Genomic DNA, 25,032 nt, shown 5'->3' with positions numbered 1-25,032 from the left:
TAAATTAATTAATATATAATCTTATGGTCATTAACAACAATGTAAATATCAAGGATAATCGGTTGCCTGTAACTTACTTGAGCTCATTCTTTTCTTTTGACGAAAAAACGTCATTTAAATTATTTAAATTTTGTGAATAAACTAAATTAAAAAAAATGCTAAAACTATCACTAAACTTATGAGCTGATGCATTTGTGCACCATTCCTATGCACCAAATTCATTATTCTATTATATAGCTGTTACTTTTCATCGTTAGTATAGCTAAAAAACCCAAAAATAATAATTCTACGATATTATTTTACTATTTTTTTCTTTCTTCACTGTTCCTGTATATAGTTGTTGTTGAATGTCTGTAGGAAGAAAGTTGCACAATTTGGAACTGAACTCGACATGTGTTACTTAAATTCCTTGATAATCCTTAAGATATTCTGCAAGTCTATGGCGATGATGACTTGATTTGGTAGGTTAAATGAAGATAAAACGGTAAATTAAGAATTTCTCGTTGAAATTAATGAGCCGAAAGCTGGTAAGGTGCCGTTACACTAAAAAAAGCTCAAATTTGAATTTTTAAAATTCGTTAGAAAAAGCTTTCATAAGCTTACTTCAGTTTTTCCGGATTTTTTTGTGAAATTTGTATTTAATAGTATTAAGAGTCACAGAAGTTGTCGAGATTCTTCAGTTGTGTCGCTCGGGTGTCACAATCTGTTCCGCAGATGAACAACATCCTGCAAACTAAGGAATATCAGTAAAAATCAACAAAATTCTAAAATACTTAACAAAAGATCAGAATCAATTTTATTTTTTGATTTTCTTAAATAAATTATACCGGATACGAATCATTTATAGTCCTCGTCATCGCTGTCATCATCATCCTCTTCATCCAAGTCAACAAAATCATCATCTTCATAAATAATTTTCTTTTTCTTCTCTTTTGGCTTCTTTTCTTCTGCAACTTCTTGAGCAACAACCTGCGATCGATGATGGAAAATGAATGATACTGTCTGTGTTATATCCCAGGCTCGAGATATAATTTCGTCTGGAATCTGTTTGTTATTCGAGCAATGATACCACTGGCTGAGATCACTTGTGCAGTCACTGCCTTCTGGAGGTAATGTAACTTGAACGTCATTGACACAGCGCTTGCATTTGAAGCTGTATAAAGAAAAAGGAAAATAATTAGTCAGGCTCAGAACTCTAACTTAGGAAAATAACAGTTAGACATTATTTAAAAATTAACGGTTAAAAAATATTTGAAATTTCAAACGGTTCAATTCAAATTTAAAAATAACGGTCAAATTGAGCTAAAGACTACTTACATGTCATGTGTGTCAGATTTAGTGTTCTCTTCCAGCTTAAACAGTTCCTTTAACTCATTCATACTGAAATGTCTCTCGCCTTCATCATTATCAACGACTGTATTACTCAATGCCTTCTTATGAGTTTGTCGCTGGAAAATCTTCTCCTCAATTGTGCCTGTAGCTACAAATCTATAAATATAGCAAGGTTTCTTCTGTCCATCACGCCATACACGAGCCATAGCTTGCTCATCATTCGCCGGATTCCAATCTGGATCAAACATAATTAAGCGATTAGCACCGATTAAGTTAAGACCACATCCACCAGCTTTCGAGCTGAGCATGAAAATAAAGAGACTTGAATCTGGCTTGTTGAAATCCTCAACCATTTTGCCACGTTTTTTGATCGTCATTGAGCCATCAAGTCGACAATATTGATAGCCACGTTTTCGGCATAGCTTCTCAAAAAGATCCAGCGTTTGTGTATAGTTTGACACGAGTACGATCTTGTCATTACTATTGGCTTTAATTGATGCCAACATGACGTCCAGCAACAGCACTTTACCACCAAACTGTGGCATTAACTCTCTAGAGCTCCAATTTGGAGGTAAATATTGTTGAGCATTTGCGAATCCATCAGCACCTTCGTTAATTTTCTCAATGACAAGCTCTGGATGACTGCAAAGCTTCTTTAATGATGTGATGTTTGAAAGTGCTCGTGCACTTCCTTTTTCTCCATTGGTACTTAATAATGATTTACGAATTAAATCAGATTTAAGGAAGTTCTTGTAAAGATCAATTTGACATTGAGTCATTTTGACACAAACGACCATCTCGAACTTAACAGGCAGATATTTAGTCAGCAATGAGCTGGTACGACGAATCAAGAATTGATTGACTAATGTTGATAATTCAAGAAGTCGTTCGTTTGCCTTTTCTCGTTCCTTATCGGAACTGCAGGCATCTTGTCCTTTTAATATTGGATTCTCATAATGTCGCTTAAATTCGCTGTTGTTGCCTAATATTCCTGGATTCACAAAGTTCACCAAGCTGTAATACTCAAGTAAATCATTTTGAATTGGTGTTCCTGACAACAAAACTCGTCGTTTAGTTTTTAATCCCATTAAAGCTTGATATGTTAAGTTTTCATTATTTTTAAGTCGATGACCTTCGTCGCACAGCACTAATCCAATTTCAGATGATGTTAATATCTCTGCATACAATCTGAATGTCTCATAGCTTATAATTAACACTGGAGCACCACAACGAGCACTTTGATTAGCCATATAGGTATTCAGCAACTCAGTTGTCTTCTCTTTTGATTCATTTGCAATTGCTAGACATGTTACGCGACTTCCAAGCCACTTTCCAAACTCATTGTACCAATTTTTGACTAGAGATGATGGACATACGATAATTGCTTTGATAATTTCAGGCTTACAATCTGAACTTTGTCTCAATAATGTCCACACGAGAGTTATGCACTGTAGAGTCTTTCCTAGACCCATCTCATCAGCCATAATACATCCATTAAAGTCTCCTTTAACTCCAGTTACACAGTCATACATGAATTTAACACCTTCACGCTGATGTGGACGTAGAATATTACATAAGATTGGATCAACCACAACATGGACTGGTTTATTTGTATCATCATAATTGTCAGTGTCTTTAATAATCGGTGTATACAGCACTAAGGCATTGCATAGTGTTGGATCGTGTAGAGGTCTTCTGACGAATATTTTCCTTATTCCTAATGTCTTATTTGAATATTCTGGAATATAATCAGCGATTGGAACTTTAAATGGCTTATTAAGTAACTCAGCAATGACAGCTTCATGATCCAGAAATGAAAATTTTAATGGTCGTGGAACTAGATTTTCAACATTTGCCTTTGTTTTTCTGACTGATCTTTTTCCTAGCGATTTGTCAATCAATGGAGATACGAAAGCACCAGATTTTGGTGTTGTGCTGATTTCTGTATCTAAAATTGCCTTCCTTACTACTTTTGGTGATTCACAGTTTGAGAATGATTTATCGAGTAACGGTGACACAAATGCTCCAACTTTTAATGAACTGTCTTCCTGCTTTACTTTCTTTAATGGTTTTGGAGATTCCAGTATATCAATTGGCTTATCAATTAATGGTGACTTAAATCCTTTAAATTGACTCTTCCGCTGAAAATTTAATGAAATCTTGTTAGTCTGTTTGGAACTTGATGCTTGTCAAGTAGATATGAACATGCTGAATAAGTTTGGGTGATAATTTTAGTTTATTCTTACCATTTTGAGCCACTTTTTAATAAAATTGTGAAATAAATTAATTTTTTGTTTTCATTGAATTTTTTTCCGCTACAAAAATATTTGAATTTGGATAGTCCGTTATAGCTAAAACATCCAGTTACATTAATCTTTATGTCTAAATAACTAATATTCTGTAAATTATCAGATGAATTGATGTTAATTTATCAAAAATTATTGATCTAGTTGTCATTGAACAGATAATGTTTCAGAAAAATAGGGAAATTGGGCATAACTGAAAAGTGCCATTTAATACGGACTGGATCTTGAATGTTTACATTTTTTATTGTGAAAAAATTCGTGAAGTTTTAAATTCAAGGATTATTAAAATATATTAATTTTAATTGAAATGTTTTAAAATTAGTGATAAACAGCAACATATTGAACATAATACGTTGCTATAACTTTAGTAAATTCTAATAGATGAGTAGACAATGCTGATAAGCTGAAAAATGATGATGAGTGTAAGGAAAAAGTTTTATATATTTCAAAATTAGCAATTAAACCTTCAACTATTCTTCTTATTTCAGTTTAAACAACTCTTTGCGAATGTAGTCTTTTCATCTACATCATTGCTTTATATAGCTGCAGCATCTGTCCTGTCGTGCTTCATTATCTTCTATTTTATAAGCGGAATACTTGCATTCTTGATCCTGTGTTCAATTATTTTTGGTAAGTTAACTTAATTCATGTCCAGAGACAAGTAATTTAAGTAATTAATAACATCCTGTCCATTTTCAGCCTTATTTTACTCGATACAAGACAACTTTTTATTTTTTCCCGATATCGGACTTCATCGATCGCACATCCAAGTTCCAAGTATTTATAATCTCCCGTATGAAACAGTTTATATTAAGACACGTGATAAAATCACCCTACATGCATATTTCATAAGACATCCCGAACAAAAAGGTGATTCTGTTCCTACAATAATCTTCTTTCACGGCAATGCTGGAAATATTGGTGGTAGATTAATAAATTGTGTTGGCATATACAATAATCTTCAATGTAATATTTTATTAGTCGGTACGTAGCTTATAAATTTCCTACATTTCCTGCTTATAATCCATAACATTAATAATTCTTTTTTTAGAATATCGAGGATATGGATTATCAACAGGAGCACCAAGTGAAAGGGGGCTTTATGTTGATGGACGAGCAGCAGTAGATTATTTATTTACAAGACATGACTTAGACCATTCACAAATAATATTATTCGGAAGGTCGCTCGGTGGTGCTATTGTAAGCCTTTAATTTTCCTTTATCAAGTTTAAAAATAGAAAAAAAAATATTAAATTTATCATTTTATGCTTGCAGGTGATAGATATTGCAGCAGACCCAAATTATGGATCAAAACTGTGTGCATGTATTGTTGAAAATACTTTTACGTCAATTCCACAGATAGCAAGGCATTTAATACATTTTACTAAATACATACCATTGATATGCCATAAAAATAAGGTAATGACTGTGTACAGTTTGTATTGGCATTGGAATTATGATTGATATTGTCGATGTTGAGAATGATTTCTGAGAATTATGATGGTGTTTTTGGAAGTATTAAAAGTGAGGGAAATTTGGCACACGAATTTAAATTTGGATCCTACGATTTTGTGACGCATGCTACGATCATTGTCTATTAATATTCATCTTTTTTGGATATAACTCATTTGTGTGGCAAAGGTTACTTCCTCCACTAATATCAATTGTGGTTGATCTTAAATTAGATGGAATCATAGCAGGCAATTCTATGAATTGTCACTGACTGTAACCGTCTATGATATTATGTCTATGAATCATGTAGTTTTTGTTAGCAAGCTTCTAATAATTGGAAAGAAAAAAAATCATCTTCTAATGCTGCCCCCGTTACCGCCTAATTTTAATGAAGCACACTCGACATTCGATACTTATCAATCTAATTTTAATTGGCAGTTAAGCATTTTCGTACGAAAAAAACTCTAAATGATATCTTTATTAATTAATTATGTTTTCTTTTCATTTCGGTTCCAACAAACAGTTTACTTCTTTAGATAAAATTGAAAAAGTAACAACGCCAATACTCTTCATTTCTGGTCTTAATGATACACTAGTTCCGCCCTCGATGATGTCAGCTCTACATAGTCTTTGTAAAAGTTCAAGGAAGCAATTATTTCAACTTTCGGGTGGGGGTCATATGGATACATTCTTAATATCTGGGTGAGTACACATTTTTATTAATTAGTGTAAATTTTACTGAAATTAATTTTTTGTGCTAATTGGAATCAAGTAATTATTATATTACTTCGTGTATGAATCTCCTCCCTCTGTTCAATAGTGAGGAACTTATTTGTCTCGTCTTGTTTCCAAGAAAGCAGCATAAAAATTGAATGTGTCGTCTTTCGTTAGTAATTTTCTAATTGATTTCCAACAAGCATCTAAGGAGCTTAATAATGAAATTTAACTGAAAAATATACAGGACTTAACTAATTAGGAATATTAAAGTTGTTGAAGTTTAGTTGTTGTTTGGCTTGAGATGATAATTTAAGGAACTTTCATGGAACATATTAAAGACATTTAATTAGGCAAATAAGCAAGTGATAAAAGCGTGTAATATTATAGGATCGCTGTGTGTAGACTTTATTGCTATATTATCCAACTTACCTTATATGAAGAATGTATCGTCTTTACAAATATAGACATAGGAATGGATTGGTCACACAGTTTAAAAAACGACTGTTCAGATTTACCGTGACAAGATGTTTTCTGACTCCGTCGAGTAGACCTATATAAACTGATTGAAGGACACAGCCTTATGAAATGGAGGCACAGCGATTAACAATCAATTGTACCACACTCTTTAGACCTACGGTTCCGAATTATTTGCTTGCTCTGCACATTCTAAAGACTCAAGTGCGTTATAAGACCTGTTGTGCCCTGCAATGTACCCAACTACAATTCGTGTGCGCAAGATTTTGTACAGAAAATCATTAAGATTCTAGGATATCCAAGTATACCTAGAAGTGAAAACATATTATGTATCTAATATCCTGAGTTCAATCTCAGGTCATGTCTAAATTTCGAAGCTCTTTTTCATTTCATTATTCTAGTTACGAAGCTTGGTTCGTGTGCTGGGTACAGTTTTGAGGTATATAAGTAGACATATGACACTTTTCGAGATATTCTGTTCTGTTTTGACTTTTGGACTTCAGTTGAGAGGTCTATAAGACTCCGGACTTTCTGCCGTTCTCCCAAACCCTTCCAACCATGATTTTTCTATTCAATTCTCTCGATTTTTTCTTTGAATTAGTCAAAATGACTTAATACTAAAATATTCATAACTGCATCTTGCTTTGAGGCATATTCTAGAAAAGGCAACAATGTCTTAAACTCATTTTCCTAGAATAAGCTTTAAATATCAAATATTCACCTTTCTATGGAATCAATTTAAAATTTAAAGAATCGGCAACATCGGCCCATGTCAATTCATTTATAAATTGTGTCTTCGTTGATATAAATCCATCCTTAATGCATGTCTCGTCAATGATAACATCTTAAAATTTATTTTCTCTTTATCAATAATTGATCATTAACTTCACATGGATGTAAAGTGCTCATTGATGTGATTGAAAAGTATAAATAAGAGGAACGCCCATGCTTACCTTTTTTGATACATATGCGAGATATAATCATTGTTAGTATCGATGGGTTGCAAATTAAAATTGACTCTTACAACTTTGTGCTTTTAGCATGTAACGATGTACATTATTATGATGATGAATTCTCCCAGGTTATAAAGCCTCAAAATGAGAGGAAAATAGTACATTTATATGTACCGGGGAGGCAGAAATAAAAAGAAGCAGCAAGAGAAATGGAAACAAACAAACAAACAAACATACATCAAATATTAAAACTCACTAAAGAAAAGAGAAAAAAAAAGTACGGGAAATTGAAGCAATAAGACATGATTTCCCAGTAGATACTTTTTCCTTCCTTCAAATAAATATATGTATAAGGAAATAAGAGCAGAAAAAAAGCTAAATTACTCGACCTTATGGAGCGACTTCCTTATGGAGATCCAGAAAGCTTCAAATCTCTTCCCAATAAATAATTTATCATTTAACGGTTTTTAAGAATTTAAATTTTCTAACGGTTGTTAAAAATTCGAATTTTTTGAAAGCAACGTTTTAAAAAGCTTTCTTTTGTTTCTGAAATGAAAAATCATTAATTAAAGTACATAGGGATAGATTTGGACTTCCAAACCGATTGATACCGAAATAACTCGATAACATGGAGCTAATGCTTCAAACCAGAGCTTTCTACGATGTCTGGTTGCCAAGATCTCGTCATTTACCCGGCCATCCAACCGAACAAACTGCATCATTAAGCGCCCTGAATTAATGCACAAAAAAGCTCAAATGTATATGTTTTGCTTACATCATGATGTATTTATATTTCCATCATCATCATTATTCTTTTAGCAAAAACCATAAGTTCCATATCTATAGACCATATTATTATTGAACAGAAAATTATCATTTCTCAAATAGATCGAAATAGGATTGATAGCTCCATAACTTCATTAAATACAAAAAGCTCATATAAAATTTACACATGAATGTATTGGATATAAATTTTGCTCACTCTCAAGAAGTGGATTTACATTATCCCAGCCGTACACAATATTTTTTTTTTTTGATGTGGGAATATTAGATTTTCTGAATCGGTCGAGGCAGTTTTGCAGCTTTTGCGTTGATGTCGAGTTTTGGTTCTAATGGATTTAATTTTTCATGCCTTCATCCAGAGTATTAATTGGAGCCTGCAGTTAATAATGATTCTTTTCGGTTATATTGACATTGGTGGTCTTTGGTTTGCATACGTCACATAAGACTTTGTAAGCTGCTTATTGATAACATTTTTGAATATTAGCTTTGGCAAAATGAAATTTTTTCTTAAAATCGGCTCAACGAAAATCATAAAAGTCTTTGTTTAAAGCTCCTTTTGTAAGCTTTAGAGTGAAAATACTGGTGAAAAATTGAAAAATGGTCTATACAGTCACTTAGAGGATGTCTGTAAATGATGTTTAGTGTTAAGAGGGCACGAGGGGTGGAGATAAATAACAATTTGTACAGAAGAGGAAGCCATAACAGGCAAAGTGAGTACTTTTAGGTACCGCAGTGGTATTTTTGTGTCATAAAAGCATGCTATTTTTCTGTTAGGGCTGGTAGATAGAATAGGAAGGTGATGTACGTATTTTATGACTTTAAATACTTGAGGATTTCAGGGAAGATCAGTCGACCGGAAGATAGACGACCGAAATGGCCGATAATTCAGTCTTAGGCCAGCATGACTTCAGCTTTAGGTCAGATGCGATAAAATTCGTCAGATATCAGAGAAAAGTCTTTTTAGCTAACAAGGCTCCATGTCGGTACATGGTTCTATCCATCTGCTCATACTATGATCTTTAATGACCAAGCTCTGAGCCTGACTCGTTCAGAAATTCTAGATATGTTTCACATCTTGAGCTTTGTGACAAGTCACGAATAATCCAGTAACAACTTCAAATTGACATCATTCACGATCAGTCTCCAAAGATCCCCCCAACCCCGTCAAATTATAAGCATTAGAAGTGCATTCACTTATGGAATATGATTCAAAAAACAAGATGAGAAAAAAGAGTCCTAAGAGGATCTATCATGTATTGAAAGCATCCGTTATTCTTTGTATTTTATGTGAATATAGTGTACATTTATATTTCCTGTTTTGTGTGTGGGCCAAGCGAAAGCTTAAGGCCTGGTGATGTTTTCTCATTGTTGCATGAATAATTGAATCTGACAAAAAAGAAATGGAGGCAAAAAAAAGGTACAAAACCTGAGAAGAAGAGAATTTACAGTCATGAATAAATAATATTTTTTATGGTAATGGATGAAATGAAACAAGAGCAAGCACAAAAAAAAAGGCTACAAATGTTTTGTAATCTCAGGGAGGGTAAAAAAAAATTGAGAAGCAGTAACACAGAACCAGCCGAATAAAAAAAGCTTGAAGAGAGAAATTTTTTGAAAAAATTATGAATTTTACATGGCATAAGACGGAAGAGAATCAAAGAATGTGCTAATAATTAAAATATAAAATATACACAATCTAAATGAATTTTGAATTTTATACCATTTTTGCCTTACTTTTTTTTTTTTGTTTTGTTTGATCTTTTTCCTTTTTACCATACTGAATTATTAAAACACTAAAAATAATCGCAAACAAAGTCAAAAGGAAAGATGAGAAATGGAGCATTAAATGTGAGATGATAAATATTTTAAAATAATTTACATGCTGTACCTTCCTACCTTTTGTGTTTATTGAGTGTGTACAGGAAATCTAGTGTGTGTTGGTGTTGATTTAGTTACATTATGGATGTAATGAATTTTAAGTATGATTCAGGGTTTGATTAAGGTTTGATTTGATATAGGGGGTCTGAAAATCCGGGGTTAGACACTTCAAAGTATTGTACTGTAGATTGTCTGATCTTTAGCCAAGTAATATTCTTAGCGTTATGTAATTTTGGAATGCTTTCTTAGATATGCGGCTTTAATCTCATCGTTTGTGAATACACTTCAATGCCAAATATACAATAAATTACTTGTCACTAACTTGTCACTTTAATTTGATAAATACATGCTAATGCAAATCATTGAAATCCAGAGCTGTGCTATGGCGCGACTAATGATGGTTTAATGAGAGAGGGTGCATCAGACCACTTTATTCGGAAGACCAGCTGTTAATACACCACTGCAGACAATTCGAAGGATATTTGAAAAAGATTCTACAGTTGAGTCCCGAACCCATTACCGCTTGATCGATATCACTTTGCATTTAGGTACCAAAGTGCAAAACCACTCCGCTACCGAGCTACCTCGACTCACGTTCTAACGTTAGCTCAGCTCCATATTTCCGATTTCTGAATCATTTTAAAGATGAAACTGATTACAAACATCCATAATTGTCAATACCATAACAGCAAAAGAGCATGCTTTCACGGTTCGTGGTACCTAAAAGCGTTCTCTTTTCCTGTTAAGGATAGACAAACTGACAGGAAGAATCTAAAATCCTAGCTCATAAAATTATGTGAATATTTGAATAACAGAATTTTAAATGAGCCTGAAACATTATAAGGAGCTATAACATAAAAAAATATTCCCTTTACATTTCTGATGTGAGAAACTAGAATAGAGAAACTTTTTTTTATAGCCTTTACTTGCATTTTACTAAATTGCTTTGAAAATGAAGCTAATTTTCCAAACAATTTCTCGTTTGTCTGTGATGTGAATGACATGACATGAAATAAAGCTGTTTATTTACCGACTTTATATAGACATATACAGATTATATATACATGTATTGTAGTCAAAATAGATGATATAAATGGAGTGAAATGAGCATATACATGTTGATTCCGGAACAAAGTACAAGACCATCACTCATCCCTTCCCATATCTTCGTTCATCCGGTTTCAATAATTTTTCTCATTTGGTAGCGAATTATACAAATTAATATTGTGAGTGAGCATATATACCACATACTCACTACTTTATCGTAAAACCGGAAAAAAAGGATTAATTTTCATGAGTTTGAGTAAGCCAATGAACTAAATTATTACTATCACTTTACTTTTAGTCGAATATCTCTCATACAATGTTGTTCCTGCTGCTGTACGATATTCGTATATAGTTTCGAAATAAATTTTCAACTGTTTCCAATTTTAATATTTAAATGCGATAAAGTAATAATGATGAAGAGCATTGAGCAGACATACACTAAAGTACATTTATTATTCATAATTCAATTTAATTTTTGTACTCATCTGGGGAGTTGGGGTTTGAGGTTGGTTTGAGAAAATTTTTCGAATATGTAATATATGCGAGAATGAAATGAAAAAGGTGAACAAAAAAAATTGTTTGTTTTCATCATAATTTTACTCTTGTGAATTCAACACTTTTTTTTATTCCATTTATTTGTCTATTCATCTATTCATCTATGATAAGTTGGTTCTATTGAGTGAAAGGTTTTGGTTAAAAATGATTGTTTTGAGTAAATTTTGCATTGTTTGTGCTTTGAGGTACTTATTAGGAGTGTCTTTGTTGATTTTCTAATGTTTAGCAGCTAAATAGACATTGCTGGCCGTACAGATCAATTGTGATCCATAGCCTCCCATAGAGTTCGCTCAAAACTAGCTCGCTATCGCTGGCAACCGCTTGCTAATACCTGATTCCAAGTGTAATACTGACTTGATCGACAACTTCTTTACATTCGACTAGTTGTTCTTAATGGACTAGTTGTAATGTAATGACCAATCCAGTCTTATCAATGGCATATCATTTGGAAAGCAGAAGTTAAGTGGATACAGAAAATTTTCAATTTATTTATGACATTTTGTCAAATAGTCGGATAATCTCTTTATCTCTCTTTATGATAGAAGCATTCAATTGCAAACCGTTGGTCACGAGATCGAGTCCCATTTGAGATTTTTTTATTCAGAATCACGCTTTATTTGTTAGATCAACCAAATTCTTATCTAAGAATGCTTTATAGAGAAAGTACCAAAATCTGAAAGTTTCAATCTGAATAATAGTAATTATGCTTAAATCTGCGGTTGTTCCCTAGTCTAAACATATGCATAAATAGGATTCACCATAAATATCAACCATATCCTTAATCAGTGCCAAAACTTTATCACTTTACTCCCATTTTCACACTCCCAGTAACCAATCGCTTCTAACAATTGCACGTATATCCTGTCATATCCATTGTTTGTTGATCATTTTAATTATGGAATGAGAAAAATACAGAAAAAATTACAAAAGTCCTCGTGTTATTGATCGAGGGACTTAAGCGCATTTTTGTCCCAGCGATCAGTAATTGATTAATAAGTCACTTCCAGACCTCAAAAACAAGATCCAGTAGGATCCAGGTCACTTCCAGAAGTAAAACACAAGATCCAGTAAGATCAAGTTCACTTCCAGAACTAAAACACAAGATCCAGTAAAATCCAGGTCACTTCCAGACCTAAACACCAAGATCCAGTAAGATCCAGGTCACTTCCAGGCCTAAAACCAATATCCAGTAAGATCCAAGTCACTTCCAGATCTTAAGAACAAGATTTATATAAAACTTCCAAAAATTTAAGAACTTCATCATTTAACGGATTTTCATAATTTAAACCTCATAACGGTCAAAAAAAATTCAAACATTGTTCAGTAAACACTGTAAAAACATCGACAAACATTGAAAAACACTGTAAAACAATGAAAAAACGTGTTGTTGTTTTTGTTGTTGTTGTATATGAAAATGAAAAACTGTTAATTATAGTATTTATGCGTTGATTTGAAACTTCTAAATGACCGATAACCCAATAACTTGATAGAACGAAGCTGTTAAAACAAACCAGAGCTCTCTACGATGTCTAGTTTTCGAGATCTCGCGTTCCAGCCGACCGAACGACCGAACAAAGTGTCTTATTAAGCTACCTTTTTGAAAAAAATTTCAAAAATGCGCTAAAAATATTATTACTGCAAATATGTGTGGTGATGAAAAGCATTCACTGTCGGAAGTGCTATAAACTTTGCAGTTTTAATGAATTATGTGTCATGACAAATATTTGAATATTAATAAAAGTTGATGAATCTTTCATTCTAAAAATTTACTGCATTATGAATTTTTATGGTTTTTTTGGCTATGAGCACAGACAGAGGTAGATTTATTAAAAATTCCTCAATTGGCTTTACTATCTGCACAATCCAATTCCATTGGTATTACCAAAAAAATTTCATGTACATTTACAATGTAAATTAAATTCAAAATTCTCCATTTTTTTTTTGTTTTGTTTCGTCTTTCTCATGGTACATATTGCGTATGTACTGTAAACAAATGAGAAGCCGAAGAGACGATATGAATTATGTAAAATAATTAGGCTTATATGAACCTGAAATATTAACATGAATATGTTTCTCTGCCGGCAGGGTTTTTTCTCTCTTCAACTCTCTGCATCTCTGCCATTGCTATACGTCGACAGTTACTGACAAAAAAAAAGGGATTTTCATGGCACGGCATGAAAACTTGTGTGTTAATATACATCATAAAATGTAAAAACGCGGTATCTTTTTTTTATTTTTGTTATTTTTTCTGCGATTTTGTTGCGAGGGGAACGTTCGGAAGTTATTTGATGCTTAGGAAGGGAAGACTTCGGTTCCTAATTATTGTGATACCATTCAAGCGGTCTTGGGTTTAAGACTTGGTAGGATATACTTTTTCAATTGGGCTTTTAAGAATCGTATCTGGTGGAAACGCGAATCATCTTTCTTGTTGGGATAAAGCCATAGAGTCATCAAAAGAGTGTTTCTGATTACATTATAAACTGTAGGTCTACTGAATGTCTGGCGCACTCTCATTCGTTAAACAATCATATACCACAAAACGCGATATCGCAGATCTGGATCTTAATGATCTGAATCTGGAGGGGCAGGTTGCTTAGAATTTTAAAACGGAGTTCTAATTTTGAATCATGGATTATCTGGCAAGGCGCTACGGTGGGGAGAACATGGTTTAAAAGTGCAAATGTTACATAACTTCCTAACATCCCCTTAGCTTTTTTTTTCTTCTTTTGTCTAACAAATGCGCGACTAAGCATACGTATGATTTGGCAAAAAAAAAGAAAGAAAAGAAAAAACGAGTGAAATTGTGGATTTGGCATATAACAACAGCAGTAGTAACAGAAATGCTTGGGTTGAAAAAAAAAGCCACTTCATTAAATATTTAACATTCAGTAAGGAATAAACGCATAGCACATATACTCTCATCACATTTAATATTCACAGCAATGAAGAAAAAATATATATATACATCCTCTACTGGAAATTCCTCCCTTCTCTTTTATGTACATACATAATATTCAGTCAGTTGGTATGGCTGAAAGAAATGACCAGAAAAATGTTACATTTTTATTAGCCATCTTCTTCCTCTTTCTGGGTTGAACAAAAAGCTTGTTATGCTGTCAAGTTTTTTTTTTTAGTAGTTTTTTGTCTCTCATCACATTTGCCTCTTCAAACTTTATGGATATAAAAAAGATTTTTTTTTGACTGAATAACTTGCTAGAAAATTTTAATGAATATTTAATTAACATAAAATTTATTTACAAATGTTTATTGAAGATTTATGGGGAAATGGAGGATAGAATTGCTTTAATTAAGGATTTTTTTTTGTGATGCTGCTTGCTTATTGCTCTATTATTTTCTAGATCTGGTTGCTATATGTTGAGAAGATGTCATTGAAAGTTTTTGAGCTATATTAAGTTCCAAATAGCTACATTTTGAGCTATATTTAGCTAAATAGACTTCGTCATTAGAGTTGTAGTCAGGTTAGTGGCTTGTTATACTTTAGAGTAACCTAGGATATGAGAGTTACCAAGGATGTGCTTACGCTGAACGAAAAATGAGAATAAACTAGCTCATTTTGATTTGTCTTATGGCACCAGCCTCTATAAAGCCGATACAATTCTGCATTCCTCTTTCAATACTGCTTACATCGATCTCACTCCCTTTTGGGAACAAAAATGATTTCAAGAATCCTCCATCCAAAAACATCAATTGCATACTCGTCTGCAACAGTCATATTCAATGATTCTGAACCATTAAGCACAATTCATTCAATTCATAGATTTAAAATCCCTAAATAAAGTCATTCTATTTTAGTCAAATTAATTCATATGAATGTAAAATCCTATCCTTAGCTTCTTCATACCATACCTTCATTAAAATTGCATAAATACGCAGTATTATGACTCTTTTTTTCTGTGCTGTATAAAAATCTCAAGACGCGTGTATGTATAAATTATAATTTCTTTTTTTTTTTAAAGGAGTTCCTCTTGACATAATTTCATTCTCTTCCATTTTTTTGTGCAGAAAGAATGGAAAAATATGCAAAATGAAAGTACAAAGGAAGCTCAGCAAATAGCTAATGGGTTACCTTACAATATCCTCATTTTAATCATATATATACAGAAGTACCTTAGAATGATGAAAGACATAGAGGGATGAATTGTGGGTAGGATGTTAAAAATTAAAGCAGACAAATTGAAAATTAAATTTTCCACAATGATGAATAACTTCCTCATTCTCAATTTTATTATTATTATTTAATTGTGTTTTTGGATATTTTCTCATATTTCCATAGATTTTCCTTGTTGATATGCTCTATCCATTATCATTTATTTTTCATATCCATTGTTTCAATTCACAAGTATAATATCAAAATTTGATAAATGTATAATGACTAAGTAAATCCAATCTATCGATTAATATTACTGTTTACTTGGTACTGTTACTATTCTATGCTTTTGTTCCGTAAACTAGTTGAGCATATTATATGAAAAAGTTTATAAAATATTCATTGAATATACACAAAAATACACACAAGATGATTGGTTACAATTTATATCTCAATAAACATTCGATTGTTCTTGAATGTGTATTAAAAAGTATTTTCCAGAAAAACAATGAGGGCTTTAATTGTGAATAAAATTGGTAGTTTTGTTAAGTTTGTTGACTAAACCGCAAATCACATTGCTTCAAATTGCATATTAAACTGTAAAAAATGAGGTATTCCAGGTTAGTGCCGCCCTGATCGTCAGTATTCCCAATGCCGAGACCGAGACTTCCCGGGGACTTCGGGAAATTTTACCCAGACGTCTTGCCGTCAACACGACGAAGTATCGATTCCCTACAGATTACACTGTGCTTCTCGGGTAAGGCATAGTAATTGCTTTATTGAATATGACTTATTCCTAAATAATAAACTTTTGTAAAAGGTTTTTGATTTCATTTGTTGGTAAAATAGTTAAAATTAATTACTTTTTCTTGAATGCATGGATAGGCAGAGGTGTGTTCAGGGGTTTAAGGGGTAAAGAGGGCTTGACAACTTCTCTTGCTTCTCTTCCTAATTCAAATATCCCGAGTGGCACTAAAATGGGCCTGAAAAGTCATCACGCTGTTAATATGCTTTCCCAAAATCACGGTTCCGGACGATTTTCGGTTCTCGAGACGGGAATTTCCCAGTTCCGGTCCCGATATCGAGAAAGCAACTTGCTATCAGGGTATTCTAACGCCGGTTACCGCGGCGACGTCGCGATGCCCTACCAAACACGTTGTTTTGTTCGGGATGTTATACACACGTCAACCTGGACTATACTTTGTATGAGCATCAAATGGAAAAATAAAATTCCAAATATTAATTAAGTCTTGAATCCTTTTGAGTCTAGCTATAAAATAATACAAATTAAAACAATTCTACTGTAACTCTGGATACAGCATAACATGAAAGTCATACTCATTGCAATTGAAATACAGATGAATATGAAGAATAATTTCTTTTTTTTGCTGCTGTTACATTAAATATCAAGTATATACATATATTTTTTATGTCGGAATGTTTTTGTGCTTGTGCAGTTTTTTCTTATTTTACAGGATTTTGATGTGAAATGAATATTTCATGAGAGTTATGAGAGCTTTTTTTTCTCCTTAAAAGCACTTCGTCGTCTTCAATTTCATTATGATGAAAAGAATTGTAAGTTTAAAAGAATTTTAAGTATTTGAATGGTCAATTTTCGTGGAAAATTAAGGACATTTTTTAGGTAGCTTTTAATTTTTAAATAATTTTTGTTCAACGCTTGAAGTGCCAATTAGCTTCAGAAGAAACAAAGCTTGAAGTGGAATTGGATTTTGTATGGAAATGTCGAGTTGAGTCTATAAAATATTCAAGTCCATTTCGAGCTATGTGAAAATATATTCAAAAATTCCCGAGCAGCACAATCCAGAGAAGGATAACCTAACGCCTTACTGTTAATACGGTGACTCTAGAGGTAGACAGGACGTAGCCAGGAGGGGATTTGGCATTTCAATTTACAAGTATCCATCTTCGAATATAATTCATCCTCTCATGCATATTATTGAATTCAAAATATTTCTCTTCTGTTCGTATAGAAGCTCTTATGATCAATGCTGCTTCTTCAGTGTCCTAGAGCACACATTGTGCTGTTCGGAAACATCCCAAATAAAATTCCTGCTTTTTTATGGTATTTGATAGGCTTGTCCACCATAAGCTGCGGCTGTTGGATACTTTTACATAATTAAATTGATCATATTGATTGAAGCATATTGTTTCGTTCGCTTTTTTTTACATCAAAGCCGAGAGCTTTTATGAAATTCTATATGAAAATACTTTACACAATATATGAATTTTTTTTAAAATTATTAATAAACTATGCTTTGTATTGTTTTCTAGTATTGCAATTTCATTATCCACATATAAAAAATTCTATTACATTTTTTTTTACTTTGAAATATTACTTTTTGTAATATTTGTGCCTTTGTTCCGATAAAACATATTCAATATATTGTTGAAGTCCTGCAGCGATTTGTAATTTCATTTTATACAACAAATTCTCAAAAACATTCAGTTCTTTGTTCTACATATTTTCATTCTGCCAATCAAATTTCATTTTATTTTAATACTGTAGAGAATTTAGCAGTAATTAGTAATATGATATGAACAGCAAGATATGATGTGGGTTGAAAACACATATGTGTGTATGTGTATATATATATGCAAATAATGACTTGATAGCATTATAATTATTATATTCTCTGTAATCTATATTTACTGACTTATTGTAGACTCACTCTATAATTCTATTTTTCTCTCTCATCGTACTTACAGCAAAAGAGCTTCAAGTTTCTCTATTCAATAGATACTCAGAAGTTTAGAACAGTCTTTTTTTAAAATTTCTAATCTGCTTATGTTTTGAATGCAGCATGAAGAAGGGTTGTTTTGAAATACTTCATCATACTATTTTACATGTAGTTTCTGTGAAGTCAATCATGAGAAGAAGACTTTGTTGTTCTATTGATGCTTGTTTTTGGGGGTTGTAGAATTTTGTGGAATGCTGTTTTGTCTGGTTGTCGGAAAATTATATTTTGATTTTCGAAGTGGTAATGGTCACAAGTCAGATCAAGTTTCTGAATTTTGAATTGAGCTGAATGAAATATCCGTCAAGTTATGCAAAATCAATTTCCCCAAGGTTAGGCAACTCTCATCTTGCTTAGAAATATGACAAAGTCTGATGATGTCGAAGTCTAGGGCATTTATCCGAATCTAATTCGACCATAACCAAAGCCGCAAGCCCATTATTAAGTTTATTGTCCTCCTGAGTCACTTCTTTACAAGATCGACCAAGATGCGACCAATACAGGACCATTTCCTTTTACCTATTTCACCGACAATCGACTCCTGTTTTACCAAAGCATTAAATGCTGCGTTAGAGTCTGAGTCGAGGTATTCAAAAATATTCAATTTAAAATGCTTATGGTATACATAATTATCTTGTGGACCTCTTTTGTTGCGTACTGCAGACTCATTTAAAATGATTACTCTTTTGGGATACTCTCTAATTTCATAAATCTATAAACAGATTCACACAAAATGCGTGCTAGTATAGTCATCAATATAAAATCTCAAAAAATTCATATTCCCATAAAAATAGAATCATGAAAAGAAATTTGATAAGCTTCATTTTATTTCAGTTTGAAAAATGAAGTTAATATTTTTGGAGTTTTTATAGAAATTTTTGAAAATCTCACAAATCTCTTTCTGTACATAAACTTTCATTCAGCTTAATGCAGTGAAAGATTTCTTCTTTTTTTGGATGCTGAATGCTATTGACTATAAGGCTTCTTATCTCTCTACATCATATTTGTTGATTTCATTTAAGGATGAGAAAATGCCTTACGTTTAAAAATACAGTACAGAAGATGAATTTCTCTTGCAAAAAAAAATATTTCTTTCCTCGTTATTCTCATGTGTAAAAGTTTTTCATAAAAAAAAAATATAGAGAAAATCTCTTTACATTTGATGATGCTTATGCTGCTGATGTGTGTCTTGTGTGTAACTGGATTTTCTTTTCATTCGAACACAAGATGGAAAGAAGGAACAAGAAAAAAAAATGTTGATGTTATTCATCATCATAAAAACCATAAAATTTACAACAGAATAAATCTGAATAGAAAATCTAATGTGTATAATATTTAACAACATAGATTTTCCGAGAATAAGGATGAAATCTTTTAAAATGTATAGAGATGAATTGAAGCTTATTTTTTTCCGTGTATAATTAGCTATTGCTATAGTGAATTTACAGGATTAAATTGCATTGTAATTTTAGTTTTAAAAAATTGTTTTTAGGAAAATTGAGTCGATTCAAATTTTTTTAAGAAACTCCTGTAAAATCTGAATTAATTTCGAGGTATACAACTTATTCATGCCATTAATAAAAATGTAGGCAGTCGTTCTTGTGTGACGGCATACCATATTAGACATAAATGTTCAAATGACACACCATTAATTGAGCATAACTCCAAATATTATCCCAAAATTTTCAAAAAAAAATTAAGAATCTTTGGGGTTTTTGGATAACTTTTGCGACAAAATTAGGATTTTTCGAGGCACACAGATTACTCATGATTGGCACAAGCGGTAAATTAGACAAATTTGGTGTTCTAATTAAAAAAGAGTCCTTAATCCGCCTTTCATTTCATATGTTAGTTAAGAGTTAGTGAGCCGAGACTGAGAATTAGACTTCCTAGTCGAGATGACCAATTCTGTCAACTTCCTTGCAGTCTCGACCTCAGTCTCGCTCTCGAAAATATTTTGAATTCGATACTTTGAGAAATCCTTAATCCCAGTGTTTGAATTCATTTAGGGTGTCCCATAACGGTGCGTTTAGTTTACCGTAGTGGTATTTATGGACCATGAAAGAACTCTCTGTGCCTATCAGGAATCATTGGTTACCTAAATTCAAAATATAATCATTAATTTTTGGCTATAATTATTTTCCTGTGATTTATGCTCATAATTTCCAAATCATCTTGATAATACGTTAGCAATACTTGTAACTATCGCAACGAATTATGCTGCAAAACATTAGACATAATATTCATATTCCTTTAATCATAAATATTTGTAACGAAAATGCTTTGAAGGAATTAAAATAGGGATTTGCATGATACATTGAAAATTGTAATAGATTAAGAAGGAATCATAGACAAGGTGTGTGTTGAAGATAAAAGGGGAGAGAAAATTGTTATAATTTAACATGCATATATTGAAACAAGGGAACAATTCATCTTTTTATCCTTCTTGGTAGTGTTGGATGTAACATGGTAAATACAAGAAAATGAAAAACAAAGATGGTAAAAAAGAAAGAAAATTTTCTGTGTTGGAAGACGAAGGCGTTATGGCGTAAAATGGAAAAGATAATCTCCCTAAATTGCTTTTAATTCCTTATCGTGTTCCTTTTCTTGCTTACTTTGCTAATTGTCTCATACCTCAGACACATAACATTAAACATTATGTAAACATTGTAATCTGTGCAGCTCTCATTTTTAGCTTCTCAAAAAATATCCCCTAAAAATCTCATTTTCTACATAATTTTCTACCCATTTTAAGATGGTTGCTATTATTAAGGGTACTGTATTTTGATACACATATACATAAATATTTAGATGGTTGAGGTATTACTTACCTTGATGAGGATATTTTACTCTATTTGTTGAGATCTCTGTTTGTTGTGAAAACTTGATGCTTTTAGTTCATGAATTTATTACATCAAATTCATATTTATCATCATTATGGCATTTTTAAAAACTCATTTTGCCTTTTTCCTTGTCATTTTATGTACACCACAAAACATACATACACCTGTAACATTTATAATCGTATGTGATTGTATAAGATTTCAACCAAAAATATGAAGCTTTTAGCTCTAAAATGATCTATTATACCTCATACCTTCTAAACAATTTATTGTTATTGAACTCCTACTTTTAACGAAATATCCATTTCACAATTTTACTGCCGTTGAATATGATGGGAATGGATGATTGATTAATTACTTTTATTGCTACCTTCTGCGTCTAGTGTAAAATTTATTTTCTCCGGATGCTGCTTGGATTTTTGATGTGGTTGAAGAAATTTTAGATGTGAAGATGAGAAACGAAGTTATTAAATTAATTATTGGAATATGATCTGTTTTAGTGAAATTATAATTAATGCTTGGAAAGGAAGCGATGATGTGAATTAGTATGTAATTTGTTGATTCCTTGTAGATGAGGTTGTTTCTAGGTTATTTAAGATTAAAGACGGTGGTATGAAGTTTTCAAGTTATACTGCAATTTACTTACTTCTTCTTACTTTACTTACTTGGGTGGAGTGCACGTTGCCTCATTGCTGTGCTGTGAGAACGTCTAAAGCTTAATGTATCCATCGAGAAGTTCAGACAGTTCGGGCTGTTAAGAACTTACTTACTTACTTACTTTGCTTGTCGTACAGATCAGTTGAGATTCATGACCTTCCTCAGATGTCGCCTAAAACCAGCTCTATCGCTGGCTACCGATTGCCAATTTCCGTTTCCAAATGCAATACTATCTCGATCGACAGATTTTTTCCATGAGTTATTTGGCTATCCACGTGAACTTGGACCAATCAATTTGGCCCAAAATTAAATTTCCGTTGCTTAAATCATTTCCCTTGCCTTCCAACCGGAGCTCGAAGTTGACTCGGACTTTGTATGGAAAGGACAACTAAAATAGACTCGAGTTTATACCAATTAGAGTCAACATCGAGCTCTGCTTCTTACTAACGTTATAAGTGACCTTAGCAGGTTTAGTGAGTACTATCTAAAGCAGCGCAAGCTGAAAGTTACGCTCGCGAGTATGCTCAACTACTATATTTAAGTAGAACAAGCTGCTAAAAGCATAAACTTTGCTTCTTAAGGTTAACGGTCCCTATTTATATCCATAACATTTTCTAATATTCAATATCAATTTCATTACTTCATAAATCATTAATTTTCTTTTAAAATCGTAGGAGTAGTGAACAAATAATTGATTGAATGAATGTTTATATTAATCTCTTTCAAATAGTATCATTACCTTTATACACATTTCCCTTTACTCTAGCTCAATTTCAAAAAAAAAGTTCTTATTATTCTCCGCCTGCTTTCTTCTTTTTTGTTGAACTCATCTGTCATTTTTTTTCACGGTTATCATTAATCTTTATGATTCAACAAACAATAATGTTTCTGTTCGCTGTGTAAACAGAACCAAATGAACGTCTTCTTCAATCTTCATCCATTTCTCAATGATGCATGATCATTATGATTGGTATCTTATGTAGATATAGAAAAATAATAAGAATTTTGTGAGTGAGCGGTAAATGCCTATTATACCATTATGATTAGTCAGCCATGGCTACTTAAATAAATTGATTTTCTTTGCACGCCTTACTGATTAGATTAGATTATTAATAAATTATTTCAACTTGTGGATTTATTTCCAATTTTTTTGTGCTTCTCGTTCCACACTTTATTTTTCCTTCGATTCTCTGAACTATGTGTATTGTATTATTGGTAAGATTAAATCAATATTATTATTGTTGTTCCAATGCTTGCTCGCTTATGAAGTATTGAATTAAATATTAAAGAAGTAATTTATTGAGTAGGAAGATTAATCTCCACCATGCATTTTGTATGGTCTCTGTTGAGATAAACATGTCAAAATTATGTCAGTTAGTCTTGATTATACAATTATTGAATTTCCATACCAATTTGGTCATGAAAATGTCTATTCTGACTGTCCAGATATGTTCAGTACATTAACTATATTAGAAATAAAATATTGGATTTTATCACTTAGTTCGCTGGTCTTACAGATAAATTTTGATTCATGGCCTCGCTCAGATGTCGCCTAAAGTTGGTTACATCGCTGACTTCCAACTGCCAATTTTCAATACCACGACAGTTAATGTCTGTACCAAGAATTCTTTGGTCATTCTATGAATTCTATGAAGTCGCATTTACAAACATTATTTAACGGTGCTTCTGCTGGTCTTCTAATAAAATATCCAGCCCATCAAAGCCTTCAATTCTGCGTTACTCCTAAATTTATACTGTTCTCCTTCTTGTTTGGATCTAAAGATGACTCCAAGCATCATTTTCCTACAAATACCAAATAAATGTTCATCTGCAGCAAGATTTCCTTATTCCTAAACCAGAGCTTGAAGTCGTTTCCTGTACGTTGTTTTAGTAATACGAGCTGATTTTTTTGTCCAAATTTGGGGATACATCTAGTTCTGTCCCAAACCATTCATAATTAGGCCAAATTCTTGAACATTTTCGTCACTGGTAGTTTCTTGAACATTGACAAGTCTCGGTCAATAAAAATGCGTCTTTCCCTGCTTCCCGGACATGTCCAGACTTCTCTCACCATTCCTGTTAAAACTCAAATTTAACTTTTTTATTCTTATACAAAAAACTGAATGAAATGAAGTCTAAATGAATGGTTAATCAAGTTAAATGATATTAAAAATTTCAAATGGAATGGAAATAAATGTGAAAAAATAAAAAAATACAAAGTTATCGGAATCGGGTTGAGAATTAAGTATGAGGAGAGTAACAAATGCTAAATAAACAGCACAGGAATGCTAAATTGCTTTGAATATTTAAACTTTTATTTATCTTATTCCTTTTTTTCGCTCTCTCCCGTTACTTACATTTTACAGCCATTGAATGAAGGAGGAAAAGGAACAAAAAAAGAAAATAATATAAAGTGTGAGCGAGACTCTTTATTTAAAAGTGATAAGCGAAATAAGAGGAACAGTAAAAAATACTTTAAAATGAAAAATTTATAATATTGTTCTTGAGCTCCATCGCTACTTGCACTCTCATTCTCAGCTACATGATCTTATGCTATTATTTTCATTTCTTACGAAATGGAATGGAAATAAAAATAGCGGCAAATTGCGAATGAGAAAAAAAGCGCACATTAAAGTTTTATTTGATTCATTTTATTTATTTTTATTTATTTTTTTGTTATTTGAGGATGAATAAGTTTTTTAAGGTAGGTTCTTCTGCCTTTTGCAACTTTGTAAATTTAATGCCTTTTTGGCTCGTTACTTTTGTTGTGGTTCATTATTTTATATACTAGAGACACTGCGATTAACAATATGTTGATCCACACCCTTCAGACCTATAATTTATAGTGGGATCCGAACCACTTCCAATTATTAACAATGCATTCATATTTATACACGATTTAAACCTAAATTTGAAGTGAAATTTTAAGGGACGCATCCAAATATTCTTAAAAAGAAGAGTGGGAATGGGGGTAAGGGCTGAAATTTGTGTGGATCTCAACAATCTAGGGTGGGTCTTGGAATTTTTGTTACAAAAAATCCCTTGGATGAAGGTAGGAAGTTCAACCCCACCCTTGGTTCATGGGATGGGAAGTTATCATTCGCTGAGTTGACTTCAGACCTCAACCCTGATTCTTAGGATGGATTCAGAAAAGGAGATAGGACATGACCT

General features: G+C 32.4%; 2 protein-coding genes across 2 annotated transcripts in view; one reads left to right on the top strand and one right to left on the bottom strand.

Annotated features, from left to right (window-relative positions):
- Positions 1 to 774: 774 nt before the first annotated feature.
- LOC139093718 (DNA repair and recombination protein RAD54-like) lies at positions 775 to 3,638 on the bottom strand. Its single transcript, XM_070644532.1, has 3 exons — positions 3,579 to 3,638; positions 1,318 to 3,473; positions 775 to 1,153 (listed from the first exon to the last, which is right to left on the bottom strand). Exons 1-3 carry the CDS (start codon positions 3,579 to 3,581, stop codon positions 838 to 840), a joined length of 2,475 nt encoding a protein of 824 aa, XP_070500633.1. The 5' UTR covers positions 3,582 to 3,638; the 3' UTR covers positions 775 to 837.
- Positions 3,639 to 3,883: 245 nt separating this feature from the next.
- The window catches only part of LOC139093623 (protein ABHD13-like), a 37,090-nt gene continuing 15,941 nt past the window's right edge, over positions 3,884 to 25,032 (top strand). Inside the window, exons 1-6 of the mRNA XM_070644389.1 lie at positions 3,884 to 4,060; positions 4,127 to 4,268; positions 4,338 to 4,622; positions 4,690 to 4,838; positions 4,914 to 5,057; positions 5,614 to 5,792. Of these exons, the coding sequence (XP_070500490.1) occupies positions 4,049 to 4,060; positions 4,127 to 4,268; positions 4,338 to 4,622; positions 4,690 to 4,838; positions 4,914 to 5,057; positions 5,614 to 5,792 (911 nt within the window). The 5' untranslated portion in view covers positions 3,884 to 4,048. The remainder of the gene's footprint in view (positions 4,061 to 4,126; positions 4,269 to 4,337; positions 4,623 to 4,689; positions 4,839 to 4,913; positions 5,058 to 5,613; positions 5,793 to 25,032) is intronic.

This window comes from Chironomus tepperi, unplaced genomic scaffold (assembly GCF_022539635.2).
Source record: "Chironomus tepperi strain 1889 unplaced genomic scaffold, CSIRO-AGI_Ctep_v1 contig_337, whole genome shotgun sequence".
NCBI lineage: Eukaryota > Metazoa > Arthropoda > Insecta > Diptera > Chironomidae > Chironomus > Chironomus tepperi.
Note: the sequence above shows the minus strand (reverse complement) of the source record. Positions and strands in the feature narration are given on the sequence as shown.

What these genes read in the sequence shown, in the direction of transcription:
- LOC139093718 (XM_070644532.1), bottom strand. An exon ending in AAATCTGACACACATGACAT is followed by an intron (nt 1,154 to 1,317) that starts GTAAGTAGTCTT and finishes TTCTTTATACAG; the next exon opens with CTTCAAATGCAAGCGCTGTG.